Source organism: Gossypium hirsutum, chromosome A03 (genome assembly GCF_007990345.1).
Source record: "Gossypium hirsutum isolate 1008001.06 chromosome A03, Gossypium_hirsutum_v2.1, whole genome shotgun sequence".
Lineage (NCBI taxonomy): Eukaryota > Viridiplantae > Streptophyta > Magnoliopsida > Malvales > Malvaceae > Gossypium > Gossypium hirsutum.
Genome location: NC_053426.1, coordinates 2,358,795 through 2,378,261, shown reverse-complemented (window position 1 = coordinate 2,378,261; position 19,467 = coordinate 2,358,795). Strand labels below are relative to the sequence as shown.

At 33.0% G+C, this 19,467-nt stretch overlaps 2 protein-coding genes and 1 long non-coding RNA gene across 6 annotated transcripts; 2 read left to right on the top strand and 1 right to left on the bottom strand.

Moving 5' to 3' along the window:
* Positions 1–416: 416 nt before the first annotated feature.
* Positions 417–5,775, top strand: LOC121203470 (putative disease resistance protein RGA1). 2 transcript variants are annotated; one of them, XM_041105456.1, is made up of 3 exons: positions 417–589; positions 693–4,808; positions 5,386–5,775. In XM_041105456.1, the coding sequence occupies exons 1-2, from the start codon at positions 503–505 to the stop codon at positions 4,797–4,799; spliced, it is 4,194 nt and encodes a 1,397-aa protein (XP_040961390.1). In that variant the 5' UTR covers positions 417–502; the 3' UTR covers positions 4,800–4,808; positions 5,386–5,775. The 2 variants fall into 2 exon arrangements, with proteins under 2 accessions (XP_040961390.1, XP_040961388.1); XM_041105454.1 differs by having other exon boundaries at positions 418–614; positions 700–4,808.
* A 2,072-nt stretch (positions 5,776–7,847) lies between these two features.
* LOC107963649 (uncharacterized) lies at positions 7,848–10,909 on the bottom strand. Of its 2 annotated transcripts, XR_001701991.2 has the most exons (4): positions 10,635–10,909; positions 10,429–10,552; positions 9,819–9,987; positions 7,848–8,155 (listed from the first exon to the last, which is right to left on the bottom strand). It is a non-coding gene; the product is annotated as an uncharacterized lncRNA (long non-coding RNA). The 2 variants fall into 2 exon arrangements; XR_001701992.2 differs by lacking the exon at positions 9,819–9,987.
* Positions 10,910–11,502: 593 nt separating this feature from the next.
* On the top strand, positions 11,503–17,392 carry LOC107963647 (putative disease resistance protein RGA3). 2 transcript variants are annotated; one of them, XM_016900074.2, is made up of 4 exons: positions 11,503–11,616; positions 11,700–15,868; positions 15,976–16,052; positions 16,941–17,392. In XM_016900074.2, the coding sequence occupies exons 2-3, from the start codon at positions 11,715–11,717 to the stop codon at positions 16,001–16,003; spliced, it is 4,182 nt and encodes a 1,393-aa protein (XP_016755563.2). In that variant the 5' UTR covers positions 11,503–11,616; positions 11,700–11,714; the 3' UTR covers positions 16,004–16,052; positions 16,941–17,392. The 2 variants fall into 2 exon arrangements, with proteins under 2 accessions (XP_016755563.2, XP_016755562.2); XM_016900073.2 differs by having other exon boundaries at positions 11,511–15,868.
* The last annotated feature ends 2,075 nt before the right edge of the window (positions 17,393–19,467 follow it).

Genomic DNA, 19,467 nt, shown 5'->3' with positions numbered 1-19,467 from the left:
AATTTTGTTACTCATATTTATAAATTGATAACTCAAATCTATTTTAAGCTTGTCCATTTTATTTTTAAATAATTTAAAATATATTTATATTATTTTTAATTTAATATTTATTAAAATTTAATAATCTTAATATTTTTTTAATATTATATTATAATAATATTATTTACAATTATAAATTTAATTTTATATAACTCGGGCGATTTTTAAGCGAACTAAATGTTATAGAAACTTTGAACAGATGACGTGATCAATCAAGAGGTATAGTGATGACATTTAAAAGACATTGTTGTATGATAACAAAAGAGGAGGAGTACTGTTCTAAGACCAGACATTTTACCTACCACTTGCCTGCCACTTGAACACAAAAGCTTTAAAGCAGCAATTATATGACAACACCGCCATTGAGATATGATAAAAGTAAAATTTTAATAATTCTTTAATATATGAGTGTATATAAAAAATATATAATATTCATGTATTTGTAAAAATAAATAAAGAATCAATGAGATTTCACAAAACTCACTTCAATTCAATTTTACTGAAGCAATTCATCTTTCATTTCTTCTCTCCATTTTGTTTCCTGGACTCGGTATCTTGTTGCTTTAATTTTCTGGGTTGGAGATCTCTTCTTTTCTTCTTTATTTTCAATGATATTTTTTTCAAGTTATTTCTTAACATTTCAATCCTTTCAGATTGCAGAAGCAAAGATGGCAGAAGTTCTTTTGGGTGCTATTTTGGAAGAAGCGGTGTCTAAAGCGAATTCAATTGCCACTAACCAAATCAGCCGTATATGGAATTTCAAGAAGGAGCTGAAAAGACTGGGTGACTCACTAGAAATGATGAAAGCTTTCTTGCAAGATGCAGAGGAAGTGCAAACAAAGAAGGACGCAGTGAAGCTTTGGTTGCAGAGGCTCAAAGATGTTGCTGATCAGGCAGCTGATGTCCTTGATGAGTTTGACTATGAAATTCTCCGAAGGAAACTGAAGATTCGGAACCAAATTCGAAGGAAGGTACTCGACTTCCTTTCTTCTAATAATTCCATTTTATTTCGTCTCAAGATGGCTAATAAAATTAAGGACATCCTTGAAAAACTGGATGGACTTAACAAAGACGCCAGTTCATTTGGTCTTCAGCAGAGAGCTACAGAACATGTGTCTCCTGTACCTGGAAGATCAAATGTGGAGACGTTGTCTGTCATGGATGACTCGACCATTGTTGGAAGGGAAAATGATGTCTCAAAGGTGGTTGACCTGTTAGTCAATCCCAAAGATGAGCAGGTTGTTTCTGTTGTACCTATAGTAGGTATGGCAGGTCTTGGCAAAACTGCATTGGCAAAGCTGGTGTATGATGATCTGCGTGTGAAAAGGCATTTTGATGTCAAATCCTGGGTCTGTGTTTCTGATCATTTTGATGTCAAAAAGATTTTAGGAGCGATGTTTGATCAGCTTACTGGTGATAGACATACCTCAATGCCAGAAAATATGGATGCAATGATTATGAAGCTCAAGGAGAAGATTGAACAGGCCAAAGGAGAAAATGATCAGATCAAGTATCTTCTTGTACTTGATGATGTGTGGGATGTTAAGAAATGGGAGGATCTAAAGCTTTGTCTGAAAGGAATCAGTACAAATGGCGGGAATGGAGTTATTGTGACAACACGCAAAGAAGATGTAGCATCAACAGTGCAAGCACTTTCGGATCAAAGGCATCAACCAGGAAGACTAGAAGATGAAGAATGCTGGTCCATAATTAAACAACTAGCGTTGACACCCTCTCCAATGTCTCACGATTTAGAGGCTATTGGAAAGGAGATTGCTAAGCAGTGTCGAGGTCTGCCATTGTTAGCTAAAGTTATTGGAGGGACAATGAGCAAAGAAAGGAGTCACCGCACATGGTTGGGAATTCAAAAAAGTGGAGTATGGGGTTCACCGGACAGTGTGTTAAAAGTGGAAAGTGTGTTAAAATTAAGTTTTGACCGCTTGTCTTCTCCATCTTTGAAGAAGTGTTTTGCGTACTGTGCCATGTTTCCTAAAGATTATTGCTTTGTAATAGAGGAATTGATCCAACTGTGGATGGCTGAAGGATTTCTTGGCAGCTCTATGGCAACGGTGAATATTGGTGACAAATACTTGAATGAGTTGTTATCAAATTCCTTATTTCAAGATGTCAAGAAGGACAAATTCGGGAACATTCTCACATTCAAGATGCACGACTCGGTGCATGATTTATCTTTGTCTGTGTCAAAGTTTGATACTTTGTTTTTTCAAGAGAATTCCACTCTCACCTCAAATGAGTGTTCTCATATTCGTCATCTCAATGTTGGGTGTGATGGGGAATCATTACCAGAAATTTTAACGGCGGTTGCTCCGAAATTATACTCACTGTTTTCAGAGATTTATGTGTTCAAGAAACTATCAAAAAGGTTCACAAGATTAAGAGTCCTAAAGTTTGTTGGTGCGACTAATATTTGTGAGTTGCCAGATTCCCTTGGAGAATTGAAGCACTTGAGGTATTTGGATGTCTCCAGGACTTCTATCAAAGCACTGCCGAAGTCCGCAACCGAACTTTACCATCTCCAAACATTAAGGCTCTTGGGTTTACCGAGATTCACCCTTCCAGACGGATTGGAAAATTTGACAAGCTTGAAGCACTTGTATTTTGATAAAAAAGAACATCAGCCAGTTAATATTGGAAACCTAACTTGTCTTCAAACATTACCCATATTTTTTGTGGGTTCAGAAAGGGGACGTTCGATTAAGGAGTTAGGATCCCTAAACGAATTGCGTGGAAAATTGACGATAGACCATCTTGGGAGAGACAAACAAGAGGCTAATGGAGCAAATCTACACCTAAAAAAAAAATTATGCAAGTTGATATTTGAATTTGAAGTGAGTCATAGTTGGAGTGGTGGTTATAACAGTGAGGAAGTGATGGAAGGTCTCCAACCCCACTCAAATTTGCAAAGCTTAATTGTTTGGCATTACGGAGGTGAAAGCTTTCCCTCGTGGATGTTAAGACCTGTTGGTGATTCTATTACTGATTTGTTTTTACTTCACAATTTGGTGGAGCTGAAGTTTTTCCATTGCATCAACTGTGAAAGTCTTCCACCTCTGGGCCAATTGCACAATCTCCAGTTTCTTGTGTTTAGTAATCTGAAGAAAGTGAAACGCATGGGTAATGAATTTTATTGCAACGAAGGTATTGATGGTATGAATAAGGTGATCAAGGTGTTTCCTGCATTGAAAAAATTCACCTTATGGACGATGGAAAGTCTAGAAGAATGGACAGCAATGGCGGCCACAAAGACAATCATGTTTCCTTGCTTGGAGGAGCTGGATATTTGGAGTTGTCCCCTGTTGAAAAATGTTCCACTAACGGGACAATGTTATTCTCTTGAAAAGCTTCGCATTTCATCATGTGAAAGTTTAAGCAAGATCGGAGACGGATTATCTACCTCCACTTGTCTCAAAGAATTATATCTATATGAGTGTTTTAATTTAAGTTCGATCCCAAATTTGGAAGGATTTTCCTCTCTTCAATATCTGTCAATTCTAAGTTGCTACGAATTGGAAGTACTTCCAATAACCGGACGATGTTCATCTCTTGAAAAGCTTAGCATTTCCGGTTGCGAAAAATTAAGCAAGATTGGAGATGGATTATCAACCTCCACTTGTCTCAAAGAATTAGATCTTGAAGATTGTCCTTATTTAAGTTCGATTCCTAATTTGGAAGGATTTTCCTCTCTTCAAAATCTGTCAATTAAATGGTGCAACGAATTGGAAGTACTTCCAATAACCGGAGGATGTTCTTTTCTTGAAAATCTTAGCATTTCATCATGTGAAAAGTTAAGCAAGATCGGAGACGGATTATCTACCTCCACTTGTCTCAAAGAATTGTGTCTAAAGAATTGTCCTAATTTAAGTTCGATCCCAAATTTGGAAGGATTTTCATCTCTTCAAAATCTATCAGTTGATGGCTGTGACAAATTGGAGAGCTTTCCACTAAAAGCACCACTGTTATCCCTTAAAAAATTGATGATAAGCGATTGCCCTAATTTGAAGCCTATTCCAAGTTTAGATGGACTCTCTTCGCTCACAGATTTAGAATTTGAGAAAGTAGGCGAAGAATGGAGTCATCTGCTACCAAATATGTTGCAATCCAACGTTTCCCTTTGCAGTTTAACAATATTAAATTTGCCTGATCCGACATGGATTCAAGATGACAGCCTTGGTAGGCTTAACTGCTTGAGAGAATTAGCTATAGGTGGTTTCTCAGAAGAGCTACAAGAATTCCCGTGGCCCAGTTCCATTCAATATCTCAGTGCCTCCCTTCTAGTTCTAAAACTGATTGGTTGGGAAAAGCTAAAGAGTCTTCCTCACCAACTTCAGTTCTTCACTGCTCTCGAAGAATTGACGATGGAAGGGTTTCAAGGAATAGAAGCCTTTCCAGAGTGGTTGGGAAAACTTTCTTCTCTAAAGCGTCTAAGTTTGAGTGGTTTTGGAAAGCTAAAGAGTCTTCCTTACCAACTTCAACTCCCCACTGCCCTTGAAGAGTTGACAATGTGCGGGTTTCATGAAATAGAAGCCTTGCCAAACTCGTTCAAAAATCTCTCTTCCCTAAGGTGTCTGCGTCTCCATTCATGCAATAAGCTCATGTACCTGCCTTCTGTAGATGTTATGCAAAGCCTCTCCAATTTAAAAACAATGGACATTTGTAAGTGTCCTCTATTAGAGACGAGATGTGAGAGGGACAGTGGTCCTGAATGGTCCAAGATTTCCCACATTACATATATCTATTAATTTTCGGATGTAAGTTCAATTTCTTAAACCACAACTCTGCATATTTTGGCTTCTAATCAGAAGCTTGTATCTTGTTTTGCATTGCATTTGTGTCTCCTTGCAAGAACTGATGTTAAGTTGTAATCAATGAGGAAGTTTCTTGCAAGACTTCGATTTCCTTCTCATGCAATTTATGACACTTCATTCTATGATATGATTATCTTTGCAATTTACAAACTGACTTTTATGTTTTTATTTGATAAAGATTTTGTGGATATGGTAAGTCTCTTTCTATATATAGTAATTTGCAATGTACAACTATAAATTGAATCACATTGCAAATGAGTCTCATTTAATTCTGAAAATTCAGAATATGAAAATGCTCTGCATGTCTGATATTAATAAGCAGGGAATTGGCACCATAACTCCATAAAACATCATTTATTTTGGAACTACAAGTCTCATATATTGCTTTGTTCATCCTTTTTGTCTGCTATTTTATTGCTTTTTCATGTTTTAACCTTTTTGTTAAAACCAGTACTGCTTATGTTCCATGAATTATCCAGTATCCACTCATGAAATTTCTGAATTCTCTTTGGATGTGAAGGGAGATGCTGATAGGGCTTGAGTCAGAGTGAATTGTTCTCCTTTTCAACATTGAAGAGCTATAATATAAAAGACAGCTTTGGTTCACCAATGCAGTGTTATCAACTCTTCTATTGGCGGTTTATCTGATGTCTGTCTGAGCTGAGTTTTGGACAATGGCTAGTAGGCCTGAGGATTTCGATTATGTAAGGTTGGATTTTTCATACGTATTTCGTAGCTTCAAGTTTTTCATTTTCAATGTTAGTTATATTTGGGTGATATTCTCAACTTTTTTTTTTTAGTTTGCTTGAGATTATTTGTTGATAGTCTTGTTGAAGTTTTTATTGTGGCTTTGTATTATGATCTTGTAACAAACCACTTAGTATAGTGAAGCTTTTTGGTGGACTTTCAAGTCTCCTTGTTTTTACCTTTTGTTTTAAAAGGGGGGTGGGGGGGGGGGTTTCCACATGAAATATCATGTTTTTTGTTAATTGATTCCTTAATGATTATTTTGTTTTATTTTGTGTAGATTAGTGATGTATTGAGCTGTTAAGTTTGGCAAAATTATTAATTTATATTTATTAAGAGTGAAAGAACACCGACTATACTTCTATATACAATGTTCAATGCATTGGGTTTCATCCCATCAATAATCAAAGATTGCCCCCGCATTCAAGATATCCATATTCCATTGGCTGCATTTTTTTGTTAGTTATATGAAGTAGGAATGTTGTTAAATTATCTAATTCCAATACAGACAACAAGGGAAATATAAAGCATGTATAGTAGTATTGTTGGAAAAATCCAATGGCCTCTCAAAAGTTCTTAATACTATTACTGTGCAGCACCCACTGAACTTAGCAGCAAAAGTGCCTTACAGAGGTCGGAAAAAATGATTAAGCAATGAAAAGGGATTTTAGATTATTTCAGATATCTGGGAACCTTCAATAAATTAAGCTTTGAAGATTATGAAGGCATATTGTGAGGGGCCATTTCGGACCCCATAATTACAAAAAAAATCATTCAAAGCAATGAAAAGAAAAGAGATCCCATTGTGTTATTAATTTGCTAGTTTTAACTGCAGTTCAGTTCATCACCTTTGCTTCCATGGAGGTTTATGGCCAGCTGAATCCACAGTTCAAGCTCATTAACACGAATGGCCAATCATGATCTTAAAAAGCAGCTGAATCAATAGTTTAAGCTCATCACATTTGCTAGTTTTTATGCCAAACTAGTTTTATATTTGAAGATGGCCATATACATGCTATCTACCCATTAAAATCTCTCAAAAATAATTTAGAAGTGTTTATAAATTGAAGCTGAATTATTATACGATATTTAAATAATATATTTTTGTTTCAATTTTTTACCAGTTTTTCAGGTTTTCAGTTTTCGTATGCTTACAAACAATTTTGACTATTTTTCATTAGTTGAATTAAACCATTATTTTATTATTAATTTAACTAGAAACTATCACATCAAATCATAAAAAATAAAAAATAGATGTAAAAGTAAATCTTATAATTTTTATGTTCCAAATTAACATAATAATATTTTTAAAATAGATGACTTTCTTTTCTAAAAAATAAGATGTCAAAAAAATTATTTATAAAGTAATTTAAATGAACATAATCTTAATATGTAATTTTTATACATTAATATTTAATTCATACTTTATTTAATAACAAAAATATAATAACCACTAATATACTTCACACCTAGCTCTCTCTTTACACCCGTTGTTCTTCTTCTTTGCCACCTAGGGCACGTTTGGTTGGAAGGAATGGAATAGAGCTGTAATGTAATAGAGTTGTAATGGAATAGAGCTATAATAGAATAGACCTGTAATAAATAATTCAATTGTTTGGTTGAATGGAATGGAATAGAGTTGTAATAGTATTCTTGTGTTTGGTTGAATGGAATAGATGTTGCAATAGCATATGAAAAAAGACTTAAATGACTAAAATACCCTTAGTAGAATTTTTTTAGATAAATGATTATTATTTTTAAATTTTAATAAAATTATTATTAAATATAATTAATAAAAATAAAAATAAATAATAAATAATTTAATCATATTTTAACATAAGTATTATTAAATACAATTTAATAAAATAATATATAATTTAATAAGATTCTTAATATTATTATTAAATTATGAATTAATAAAAATCATAATATATAATATTATAAAAATAATATATAACTACTTTATTATTTTTAAAATGTTCCATTATCCATTTATTTTTTCCTTGCACTCTTTTTCTTCCTTTACTAAATTTCTTTTATCTTTTATATAATAAAAATCAAGTTTATATAATCTTCAATTGAGTTAATTGGAAGATTCGTCTACAACCATGGTTGAATCAACATATTATCATCTTTATAAATATATCACTTATATTTTTATATAGTTAAATTAAAACACTTGTTCCTTATCAAACAAATGTAAGGAAAGTCACTCCAAGCTAAGGTGCTATACTGTAAACAAGCATCAAAAGAGCACATAAAATATATATTTCAAAGTTTCATCTCAAATTGGATTATCCTCCACATTCATGCAACCAAACATTGCAAATGACACACATATCTACATACAATTTACATTCTGATCAACTACATGTTGGAAGAATACTCAATAGCAGTACTTTTTCGAGTAATCTTTCAAACCACGGCCTTTCCATGCCTCACGGTATACAGTCCCAATGATGTCTCTGAACTCCTGTTTGTCCTTGAGAGCCCAGTTAATCTTGTTATTATCGATGCCAAGATCAATCATAATGTGCTTGTTTCTGAAAAAAAAGTTCACTTTACATTAAATCAGCTTAATAGCATCACATTCAAACTGTTTTATTAGCCCTATCCGACAGCTTAATTAACACCAATTTACATCCCATTTAACAACGAATTTAACCTTTTTGATCAGCAACAAAAACTAATATTTAACAACTATTGTTTTTATTTTATTTCATACATGCAGCAGACCAATTGCTCTACATATTACAACACATTCAAATAAGTATTTATATGCTGGAATAATGAGCTTTCAAGCTGTAGTTTCCAGCAGTCATTTAAGCATTTAATTGTCAAATTTTCACTTCACTACTAACAACCGAACTTAGTAAGAATAACATAATATTTTAGCTACTAAACTCGATTTATAAACCCCTACAACCATAGCTTACCTGCATGCAAACTTCAGGATTTAAACATGAGAATTTGCAAAGTTTCCTTTGAAAACCTCACTCACAAGCACATTCAATTTGTCCTATTTTGGACAGCACAAGACAGCAACGTGCAGGGCATTTGTATCCCGCAAGAATACACTCAATAGTATTAAAATTTATTAGTTCATCACAGCAACAATCCATGATTTTAATCCAGTAATACTCAATTATTTGGTCCCAAAACTGAATAGCATAATGCAACAAATGGGACTGTCTTTACAGCCCTCAATCAACATGAAAATAGAACCATTAATTTGTTCAAATTTTGGACAGCAAAATAAGGGCACAAAATTGGATAGCAGTAATTTTTACACTATTTCCGAGCAGCATTTAAACTTACAATAAACGAATCTAGCTAATGCCAGATAGTAAGTAGCCTTGAAAATTTAAAGAACATTTTCAGCCATTAAATCAAAACCGCAACATCAATTCTAATTTAATATATATATATTTTAAGCATGAAAATAACAAAACGAGTTTAAAGAAAACTCACCATTAGCAACACTCAATTTGTACTTCTAAAATAACAAGTCATTCGACAAATAAAACGCAGTTTACTCATTAACGACACATCATCAATATCAATCCCAGAGTTATACATTTTAACCACGGCACCAAAGCACTATAAATCACAGCTATAACCCCTCCTAATTTGTCATTTGAAGATACCACAATTTCATTATTAAGACCATTTAAATTACGACAATTAATCCACTTTAGATAATGGTTTAAGACAACATAAATACTTACATTTTAATCAAGACCAAGCAGTAGGAAATCTTAATTATAACTATGACATCTTCTAATTTCAGCTTAGGACATTAATATTTAATCAATTCCAGCAGCAGGTTACCTTAATTTCATTACAAAAAGTCATATTCTGACAGCATGCATGGAGGTTGCATTCCTCGACAGTTCACTCAACAACTAACAATCATCAAGACTTTTCCTTCAATTTTCATCACACATACCAGCATTAGAGTACAATAAATCATTCAAGAAATAACTTAAACTCACACCATAACCAACAGCAGTCATTTTTTTTTATTTACAAACATTTCTTCAAATTTCCAACATGATTTATTTGCTCCTAACCAAAAATCAACAGCAGCTAATTGACAGTTTAATAATAAAATTCAGACAACTTAATTGAAGTCACCAACTAGTTTAATTCGACTTGACAATTAACTAAATGAGTAAGTGTGTGTAAATTTCAAGGAATACTTACCGAATTCTTCCTTACGAGCACAAAATTTCTCCTTGCCTTTACCACTTTAACCATCTCCTACCTCTCTAACTTCTTAATATGAAGAAACAACTATTTAATATGCCAAATCCATGGCCTCTCCCTCCATGCTAAAAGACAATGAGCAACCCTTTTTGAACCCCTGTGATGCCTATGATTCCTCAACAACAATGCCATGATCAAATTACAACATAAACCAAAATATCAGACATTTTAGGGAAAAACAAATAAATACTATGATCTAAGCACAAAGATGAAAGGATCATCTTCTAAAAGAAAAAAAACTAGGTCATGCCATTAAGTAGAACTTGTGAGATCTCACTTTAATTCCCAAAAGGCGCTTTCAATCTAAGTGCAAACCCCAACAAATTAAACCCAATAAACCTAATTGAAATTTTTTGCGAAATCAAAATTTCTCCCAAAAGAGGAAAAATTCTTCCACAGGAATTCAGAATCAAAACTGAAATTCGAAAGATCAAAAGGTATTTCTCTAAATCCAATGAAAAAGAACAATCAAAATCAACATTGAGAAACCAGAAAGAAAATAGAGGAAGAAAAGTAATGGGAAATTGGAACGATTAAAAAGAGGTACCCTTGGACATTCTTGAGGGTTTGATTAAACCTGGAATCAAGGCTTTATTTGTGACACTAATCTTCTTCACCATGGCTGCTGCTGCTGGTCTTTCAAACCCCTCTTCTTGCTCACTCTAAACGTTCTATACAGGTATATTGGGAGAATGGTGAGGGTAAATAGAAAGTAAGAAGAAAAAGTTTAAATAAAATAGAGAAATTTCATACCGCACGATAGATTTGTTGAAAAATTCTCAGATAGGAGTAGGGAATTTGAAGAGATGTGAGATGGGTAGAAAAGGAAAGAAAAATAATTTTTTGTATTGCCGGAAGCGTTGAATAGCCATTCATTAGTGATGGCGTTGAATTGCTATTCAGTGATTTTGAGGAATAAGGCTGTAATAGCTATTCCATTGAATAGGCTTTACAGCCAACCAAACCCCTGAATAAGATCATTGTGTTGAATAAGGGAGGAATGGCTAAGCCATTCATGTGAACCAAACAAGGCCCTAATCTTTATTTTTTTTAATAAGTGTATGGATCGGATTGAAAAAAATTTTAAAACCAAGCCCAATTTCAAACACGGCCCACCCAATAAAACTATATATTTTTGCATTTTTATAATTAAATTTAAAAATCATTTAATTTGGCAGGATAAGACAAAGTGAATTCAAACTTTTTATCCAAATCAAACCGGCTCGGGTGGATGACAGCTCTAATCATTCGTCATGACTATTAAAATGCGTTGTCCTACTATCATTGCAAAAGAAAAACAAGTTGGCTGTTTTGAAAAAAAAAAGAAAAAGAAAAAGAAAAGGAAATAAGACTGTTCTAGACCACATTTTAGCCTAAATTAAAAGTTTTTAATTATTTTTAAAATAATTAAATATATATTAATATGGATAATATTTTAGATTGATATTATAAAAATATTAAATTAATTATAAATTTTGTATACAATAAGTACAAATATTTAATAATTTTAATAATTAAATTATTAAAATATTAGTCATATACAAATAAAAAAAACATAACTATATAAAAACTATAATTCTAAATAATCCAAAAAAAACTTTAAAAAAAAAGAAGCCCAAAACAAAGTCAAATATTTAATACAGAAAACACAATACAGTTCACTTTAGCTGAATTAGTTCATCTTCAGCTTTATTTCATTTCCTGGACTCAGTATCCTGTTGCTTTGATTTTCCGAGTTACGAATTTCTTCTTTTCCTCTTTATTTCTAGTGGGATATTTTTAAAGAAAAAATATTTCCTTACATTTCAGATCTTTCAGATTGCAGAAGCAAAGATGGCAGAAGCTCTTTTGGGTGCTGTCCTAGAAGGAGTGGTGTCTAAACTGATTTCTATTACCGCTGAACGAATCGGCCTTGCATTTGGTTTCAAGAAGGAGCTGAAAAGACTGGGTGACTCACTACAAATGATCAAAGCTTTCTTTCAAGATGCAGAGGAAAGGCAAACAAAGGACGAAGCAGTGAAGGTTTGGTTGCAGAGGCTCAAAGATGTTGCTTACGAGGCCGATGATGTCCTTGATGAGTTTGCTTATGAAATTCTCCGAAGGAAAGTGGAGATTCGGAACCAAATTAGGAGGAAGGTACGAGACTTTTGTTCTCCCTCCAATCCCTTTGTATTTCGTATCAACATGGCTAATAAAATTAAGGACATCCTTAACACACTAGATGACCTTAACAAATTGGCCACTGATTTTGGTCTCCAAAAGAGAGCTACCGATCCAGATCCTGAGTATGGACGACGAGAGGAGGAGACGAGCTCCGTCCTCACGGGCTTAAACATTATTGGAAGGAAAAATGATGTCTCAAAAGTAGTTGACCTGTTAGTCAATCCCAAAGATGAACAGATTGTTTCTGTTGTGCCAATAGTAGGCATGGCAGGTCTTGGCAAAACTACTTTAGCAAAGCTGGTGTACAATGATTCGAATGTGGCAACACATTTTGATGTCAAATTCTGGGTGTGTGTTTCTGAACATTTTGATGTCAAGAGGATTTTAAAAGAGATGTTAGAGCATTTTACTGATGATCAGATCTCAATTCCTCAAAATATGAATGCAATGGTTAAGAAACTCAAGGAGAAGATTGAACGGGCCAAACGAGAAAAGGATCAGATCAAGTATCTTCTTGTACTCGATGATGTGTGGAGTTTTGAAAAATGGGACGCACTGAAGGATCATCTGATGGAAATCAGTAAAAATGGTGGGAATGGAGTTATTGTGACAACACGCATTCAAGATGTAGCGTCAAAAGTGCAAGCACTTCCAAATCAAAGGCATCAACCAGGAAGACTAGGAGACGAAGAATGCTGGTCCCTAATAAAACGACAAGCATTAAGGGCCTCTCCAATGTCTCACGAATTAGAGTTAATTGGAAATGAAATTGCTAAGCAATGTCGAGGTGTGCCATTGGTAGCTAAACTTATGGGAGGGATAATGCGCAAAATTGAAAGGAGTCCTCGCGCATGGTCGAAAATTCAAAGAAGTGATGCATGGGGTTCAATGGAACGGGTGTTAAAGTTAAGTTTCGATCACTTGTCTTCTCCACCTTTGAAGAAGTGTTTTGCATACTCTGCCATGTTTCCTAAAGATTATTTCTTTGAAAAAGAGGAATTGATCCAACTGTGGATGGCTGAAGGATTTCTTGGCAGCTCTATGGCAATGGCGGATATTGGTGACAACTACTTGAATGAGTTGTTATCAAATTCCTTATTTCAAGATGTCGAGAAGGACAAATTCGGGAATATTCTCACATTCAAGATGCACGACTCGGTCCATGATTTATCTTTGTCTGTGTCAAAGTTTGATACTTTGTTTTTTCAAGAGAATTCCACTCTCGCCTCGAATGAGTGTTCTCATATTCGTCATCTCAATGTTGGGTGCGATGGGGAATCATTACCAGAAATTTTAACAGCGGTTGCTCCAAAATTATACTCGTTGTTTTTAGAGATTGATGTGTTCAAGAAACTATCAAAAAGCTTCACAAGATTAAGGGTCCTAAAGTTTGTTGGTGCTGCTAATATTTGTGAGTTGCCAGATTCCCTTGGAGAATTAAAGCACTTGAGGTATTTGGACATCTCAAGGACTTCTATCGAAGCACTGCCTAAGTCCACAACCAAACTTTACAATCTGCAAACATTGAGGCTCTTGGGTTTACCGGGACTCACACTTCCGGATGGATTGGAAATTTTGATAAACTTGAAGCACTTGTATTTTGGCAGAAAAGAACTTCAGCCAGTTAATATTGGAAACCTAACTTGTCTTCAAACATTACCCATATTTTTTGTGGGATCAGAAAGGGGACGTTCGATTAAGGAGTTAGGATCCCTAAACGAACTGCGTGGAGAACTGAAGATAAGCCATCTTGAGGATGTTAGAGACAAACAAGAGGCTAATGGAGCAAATCTGCACCGTAAAGAAAAATTATGCAAGGTGATATTTTATTTTGAAGGGTGTGATAGTGGGAGTAGTGGTTATAACAGTGAGGAAGTGATGGAAGGTCTCCAACCACACTCAAATTTGCAAAGCTTATCTGTTTGTGACTACGGAGGTGAAAGCTTTCCCTCATGGATGTTAAGACCTGTTGCTGATTCTAATACTGGTTTGTTTTTGCTTAACAATTTGATGGAGCTGAATTTTTACGAGTGCATCAACTGTGAAAGTCTTCCACCTCTGGGCCAATTGCACAATCTCCAGTATCTTAAGTTGAGAAATCTGGAGAAAGTGAAACGCTTGGGTAATGAATTTTATTGCAACGAAGGTGTTGATGGTATGAATAAGGTGATCAAGGTGTTTCCTGCATTGAAAAAATTCACCTTAGGTGGGATGGGAAGTCTAGAAGAATGGACAGCAATAGCGGCCACAAAGATAATCATGTTTCCTTGCTTGGAGGAGCTGGATATTTGGTATTGTCCCTTGTTGAAAAATGTTCCACTAACGGGACAATGTTATTCTCTTGAAAAGCTTCGCATTTCATTATGTGACAAATTAAGCAAGATTGGAGACGGATTATCAACCTCCACTTGTCTCAAAGAATTACATTTAAACTATTGTCCTAATTTAAGTTCGATCCCAAATTTGGAAGGAATTTCCTCTCTTCAATATCTGTCAGTTCAAAGTTGCAACAAATTGGAAGTTCTTCCAATAACTGGAGGATGTTCATCTCTTGAAAAGCTTCGCATTTCTAGTTGTGAAAAATTAAACAAGATTGGAGATGGATTATCTACCTCCACTTGTCTCAAAGAATTAGATTTATGGGGATGTCCTAATTTAAGTTCGATCCCAAATTTGGAAGGATTTTCCTCTCTTCAATATCTGTCAGTTGATGGCTGTGACAAATTGGAAGTTCTTCCTATAACCGGAGGATGTTCATCTCTTGAAAAGCTTAGCATTTCCAGTTGTGAAACATTAAGCAAGATTGGAGATGGATTATCTACTTCCACTTGTCTCAAAAAATTAGATTTATTGGGTTGTCCTAATTTAAGTTCGATCTCAAATTTGGAAGGATTTTTCTCTCTTCAATATCTGTCAGTTCAATGTTGCGACAAATTGGAAGTTCTTCCAATAACTGGAGGATGTTCATCTCTTGAAAAGCTTCACATTTTCAGTTGTGAAAAATTAAGCAAGATTGGAGATGGATTATCTACCTCCAGTTGTCTCAAAAAATTAGATCTAGAGTTTTGCTCTAATTTAAGTTCAATTCCAGATTTGGAAGGATTTTCCTCCCTTCAAAACCTGTCAATTAACTGGTGCAACAAATTGGAGAGCTTTCCACTAAAAGCACCACTGTCATCCCTTAAAGAATTGATGATACGTGATTGCCCTAATTTGAAGCCCATTCCAAGTTTAGATGGAGCCTCTTCTCTCACAGAATTAGAATTTAAGAAAGTAGGCGAAGAATGGAGTTCTCTGCTACCAAATATGTTGCAATCCAACGTTTCCCTTTGCAGTTTAACAATATTAAATTTGCCTGATCCGACATGGATTCAAGATGACAGCCTTGGTAGGCTTAACTGCTTGAGATATTTAGCTGTCGGTGGTTTCTCAGAAGAGCTGCAGGAATTCCCATGGCCCAGTTCCATTCAATATCTCAGTGCCTCCCTTCTAGTTCTAAAGCTGGTTGGTTGGGAAAAGCTAAAGAGTCTTCCTCACCAACTTCAATTCTTCACTGCCCTCGAAGAATTGATGATAGAGGGGTTTCAAGGAATAGAAGCCTTTCCAGAGTGGTTGGGAAAACTTTCTTCTCTCAAGTTTCTGATTATCTGTTCGTGCGATAAGCTCATGCACCTGCCTTCTGTTGATGTTATGCGAAGCCTCTCCAAATTAGAAACAATTAACATTGTAAGTTGTCCTCAATTAGAGACAAGATGTGAGAGGGAGAGTGGCCCTGAATGGTCCAAGATTTCCCACATTCCACGTATATCTATTAATTTTCGGATGTAAGTTCAGTTATACCCCTTGTTCTTCTCATCCTAAGCTACTTGATTTAGTCTCATATAAAGCCTTCTTTTAAAATTTTGTGGCCTTTTGTGGCATAATGTTGCAGGATTAAGTTTGGGCATGGATACTTTTGAGACTGTCAGTTTGAAAACCAAATTATGAATTGAATGTGTGGACACAAAAGTAAGTTGTGCTTCTATTTCCTTTCCATGAAAATTATGAAATGATGCCTTTAGATTTTGCCTTGATTAAAAATTCCATAGATATCATAAGTCCCTTTTCTCATATCTCATATTTTTAACTTCAATTTTGATAAAGGTTTCATGTATATCGTATTTTTCTTCCTGTCTTTCCTACAAAAATATATCATTGCAGCCCTCTCTTACAAACTTCTCAAATCATATTGTGACATATTTAAGGTAAGTGGTGTATGACCTTTGAGAATAACTTCGACTAGCTTTATTAGGAAATTTCTTTTCTTTTCAAACTTTTATTCTTTTGTATTTGAGATTCATGGATATCATATTTGAGAATAACTTCGACCAGCTTTGAATTGCAATTGTGATTGGTTCTTTTGTGATTGACAACAAATTCAGCTTTCTTTGGATTCTAATCAGAAGCTTGTATCTTGTCTCGCATTGCATTTGTGTCTCCTTTCAAGAACTGATTTTAAGTTGTGATCAATGGGGAATTTTCTTGCACGACTTTGATTTCTTTCGTATGCAATTTATGACACTTCATTCTATGATATGATTATCTTTGCAATTTACAAACTGGCTTTTAAGTGTTGATTTGGTAAAGATTTAGTGAATATGGTAAGTCTCTTTCTATATATAGTCATTTGCAATGAACAACTAAATTGAATAACATAACTCCATAAAACATTCATTTAGTTTGGAGCTACAAGTCTCTTATATTTCTTTCTTTATTCTTTCTTTCTGCTATTTTATTGCTTCTAATTTAAGGACGGATTTTCATGTTTTAACCTTTTGTTAAAACCAGTACTGCTTATGTTCCATGAATTTTCCAGTATCCACTCATGAAATTTCTGGATTCTCTTTGGATATGAAGGGAGATGCTGATAGGGCTGGAGTCAGAGTGAATTGTTCTCCTTTTCAACATTGAAGAGCTATAATATAAAAGACAGCTTTGGTTCACAAATGCAGTCTTCGATCGGGGGATTATCTGATGTCTGTCTGAGCTGATTTTTGGACAATGGCTAATAGGCTCGAGGATTTAGATTGTGCAAGGTTGGATTTTTCTTACGGATTTTGTAGTTTTAGGTTTTTCATTTTCAATGTTAATCATACTTGGGTGATATCCTCCACTTTTCTTGTTAGTTTGCTTAATATTATTGGCTGATAGTTTTGTTGGAGTTTTATGCTTTTTATTGTGGTTTTGTATTGTGATCTTGTAACAAACTTTAGAGTATAGTGAAGGTTTTTAGTGAACTTTCAAGTCTTATGGTTTTTACCCTTTGCTTTAAGGGGTTTTTCACGTCCAAAATCACATGTTTTGTTTAATTGGTTCGATTATTGTGTTTTATTTTGTGTTGATTGGTTATATATTGTGCAATTAAGGTAGCTATAAATATTAATTGATATAAAAAATCAGTATTAAGTTTTTATGCCAAATAGTTTTAAAGTTGTAAATGCTCCTAAAAATTAACTCACGAGATCCTGATTAGAGGTGCTCTGCTTAACATTTGGATTGAACTATGTTATTAATATAATTTATATTTATCTCGGCTCACTTAATCAATTATTTATTTCTTGGGTCAACGAATTTTACTACAAAATCTTGCAGTGATTATAACTCATAATTTATTAATTTAAATAATTAATTCATAGTTTAAATTTGTTCCAACTCGTAATTTGATCACATTCAGTAATTATTAAAACATGTATTTATATTTTAAAAATAATTATTATATGATAATACATATATATCATTTTCTTTATAAATTGGTTTATATATCTATGGATATAATTTATATTTCCAAAAGGTTACAAAAACCCATTTATAATGTCTGACCAAATCTTTTAGCAATGTTTCTTTTTATTTTAGTTTTTAAGATTAAACTTTTTAAAGCTCTTTTTTCAAAGTTATTTTACATTACTTTAACAATCGTGAAACTTTTAATACTTAATTTACATTTTAGTCCCTAAATTATATATATATATTTTTTATCCTTAAAGTATTTTTCTCACTTCAGTCTTTAATGTTATTAAAGTTTCCAATTTATTTTTTTGGACATTAAGAGTTAAGGGTTGAGATATTTTGCCAATCATATGTTTTCATGTGTCACATGATGATTGATATCATCATTCAAAAAATTTTTAAAATATCATATTTATTATTTAAATGATTATTTAATTAAAATAATACTTTTTCATTATTTAAATAATTTGAAAAAAAAATTATCCAAATTTATCACGTAAAAAATCTACCAAATATAAATTCTGATTGATTAAATTATAAAACAATTACGGTAAGTGATATCCTTCCAAGAGACAATGATTTCCTGTTCAAGTTTTAGTAAATGTAATTTATAAAATTCTAAAAATTTAATATTTTTAGTATTTTTAAAATAATAAAATTTAGTATTTTTATATTTTATATATTTTTTTTATAAATTTTAAATTTTTAAGGTTTTTTTTTAAATGATGGTGTCACAATGATGTCATGGTATGACATGTGACAAGATATGATTGGTTGGCTAGTTTCTTTTTAATGTCTAAAGGATTGAACAGAAAATGTTTGATATCATTAGAGACTAAATTGTAAATTTATTAAGAAACACTTCTTTGCATGTATCGATGATGTAAGGAATTTTATATTAACAGTTAACATAATATTTAAAGATGTAGAGTGACATTTTATGTGAAATTGGTTAAATTCAATAATTAATATTTTGGAGGACATCAAAATCTAATTTCATTTTTTCATTCAAACTAAGCTGAAATGAGTTAAATTGTATCGTTAATTTATAAGTGACATTAAAAGTGAAATTGCAACATTTAATCATGGTCCTCTTCACTTTGTCCCATTGGTCTGATATTAATTTTTGGGTGTAATAGTTTATTTGGTTTTTTAATTTTATAAAAAAGTAATTTTAATTATTTATTTAAATTATTAAAATTATTAAAGAGTATAAAAATTATAAAAAAATATTTTTGATTTTTAAAGAATTAATTAATTGTAAACGTGGCATGTACATGTGAATGTCATGTAAGCAAAGTTAACTAATGTTAATTTTTCCATCCATTTTGGGGTGATTTGACAAACAATACAAGTTTTAGAGCTAAAACATGTAAAAATTAAGTGAAAGGCTAAGATGACTCTTTTTTTTTTTTTATAAAGTTAGAGGACCAGATAAGTCATTATGCCCTTAAGATAGAAAATTGAGATAATGAAAAAAATGAACAGATTTAAAAATAAATATTATTTTACTTGAAATATTTGAGATAATGAAAAACGAATAAAATCAAGAAATTATAAACCCTTAAGATAGAAAATTGAGAGAAGAAAATTTTGAGAGAAAATTGAAATATTATGATAGAAAATTAAGAGAAAAATAGTTTGAAATTGAGAGAAA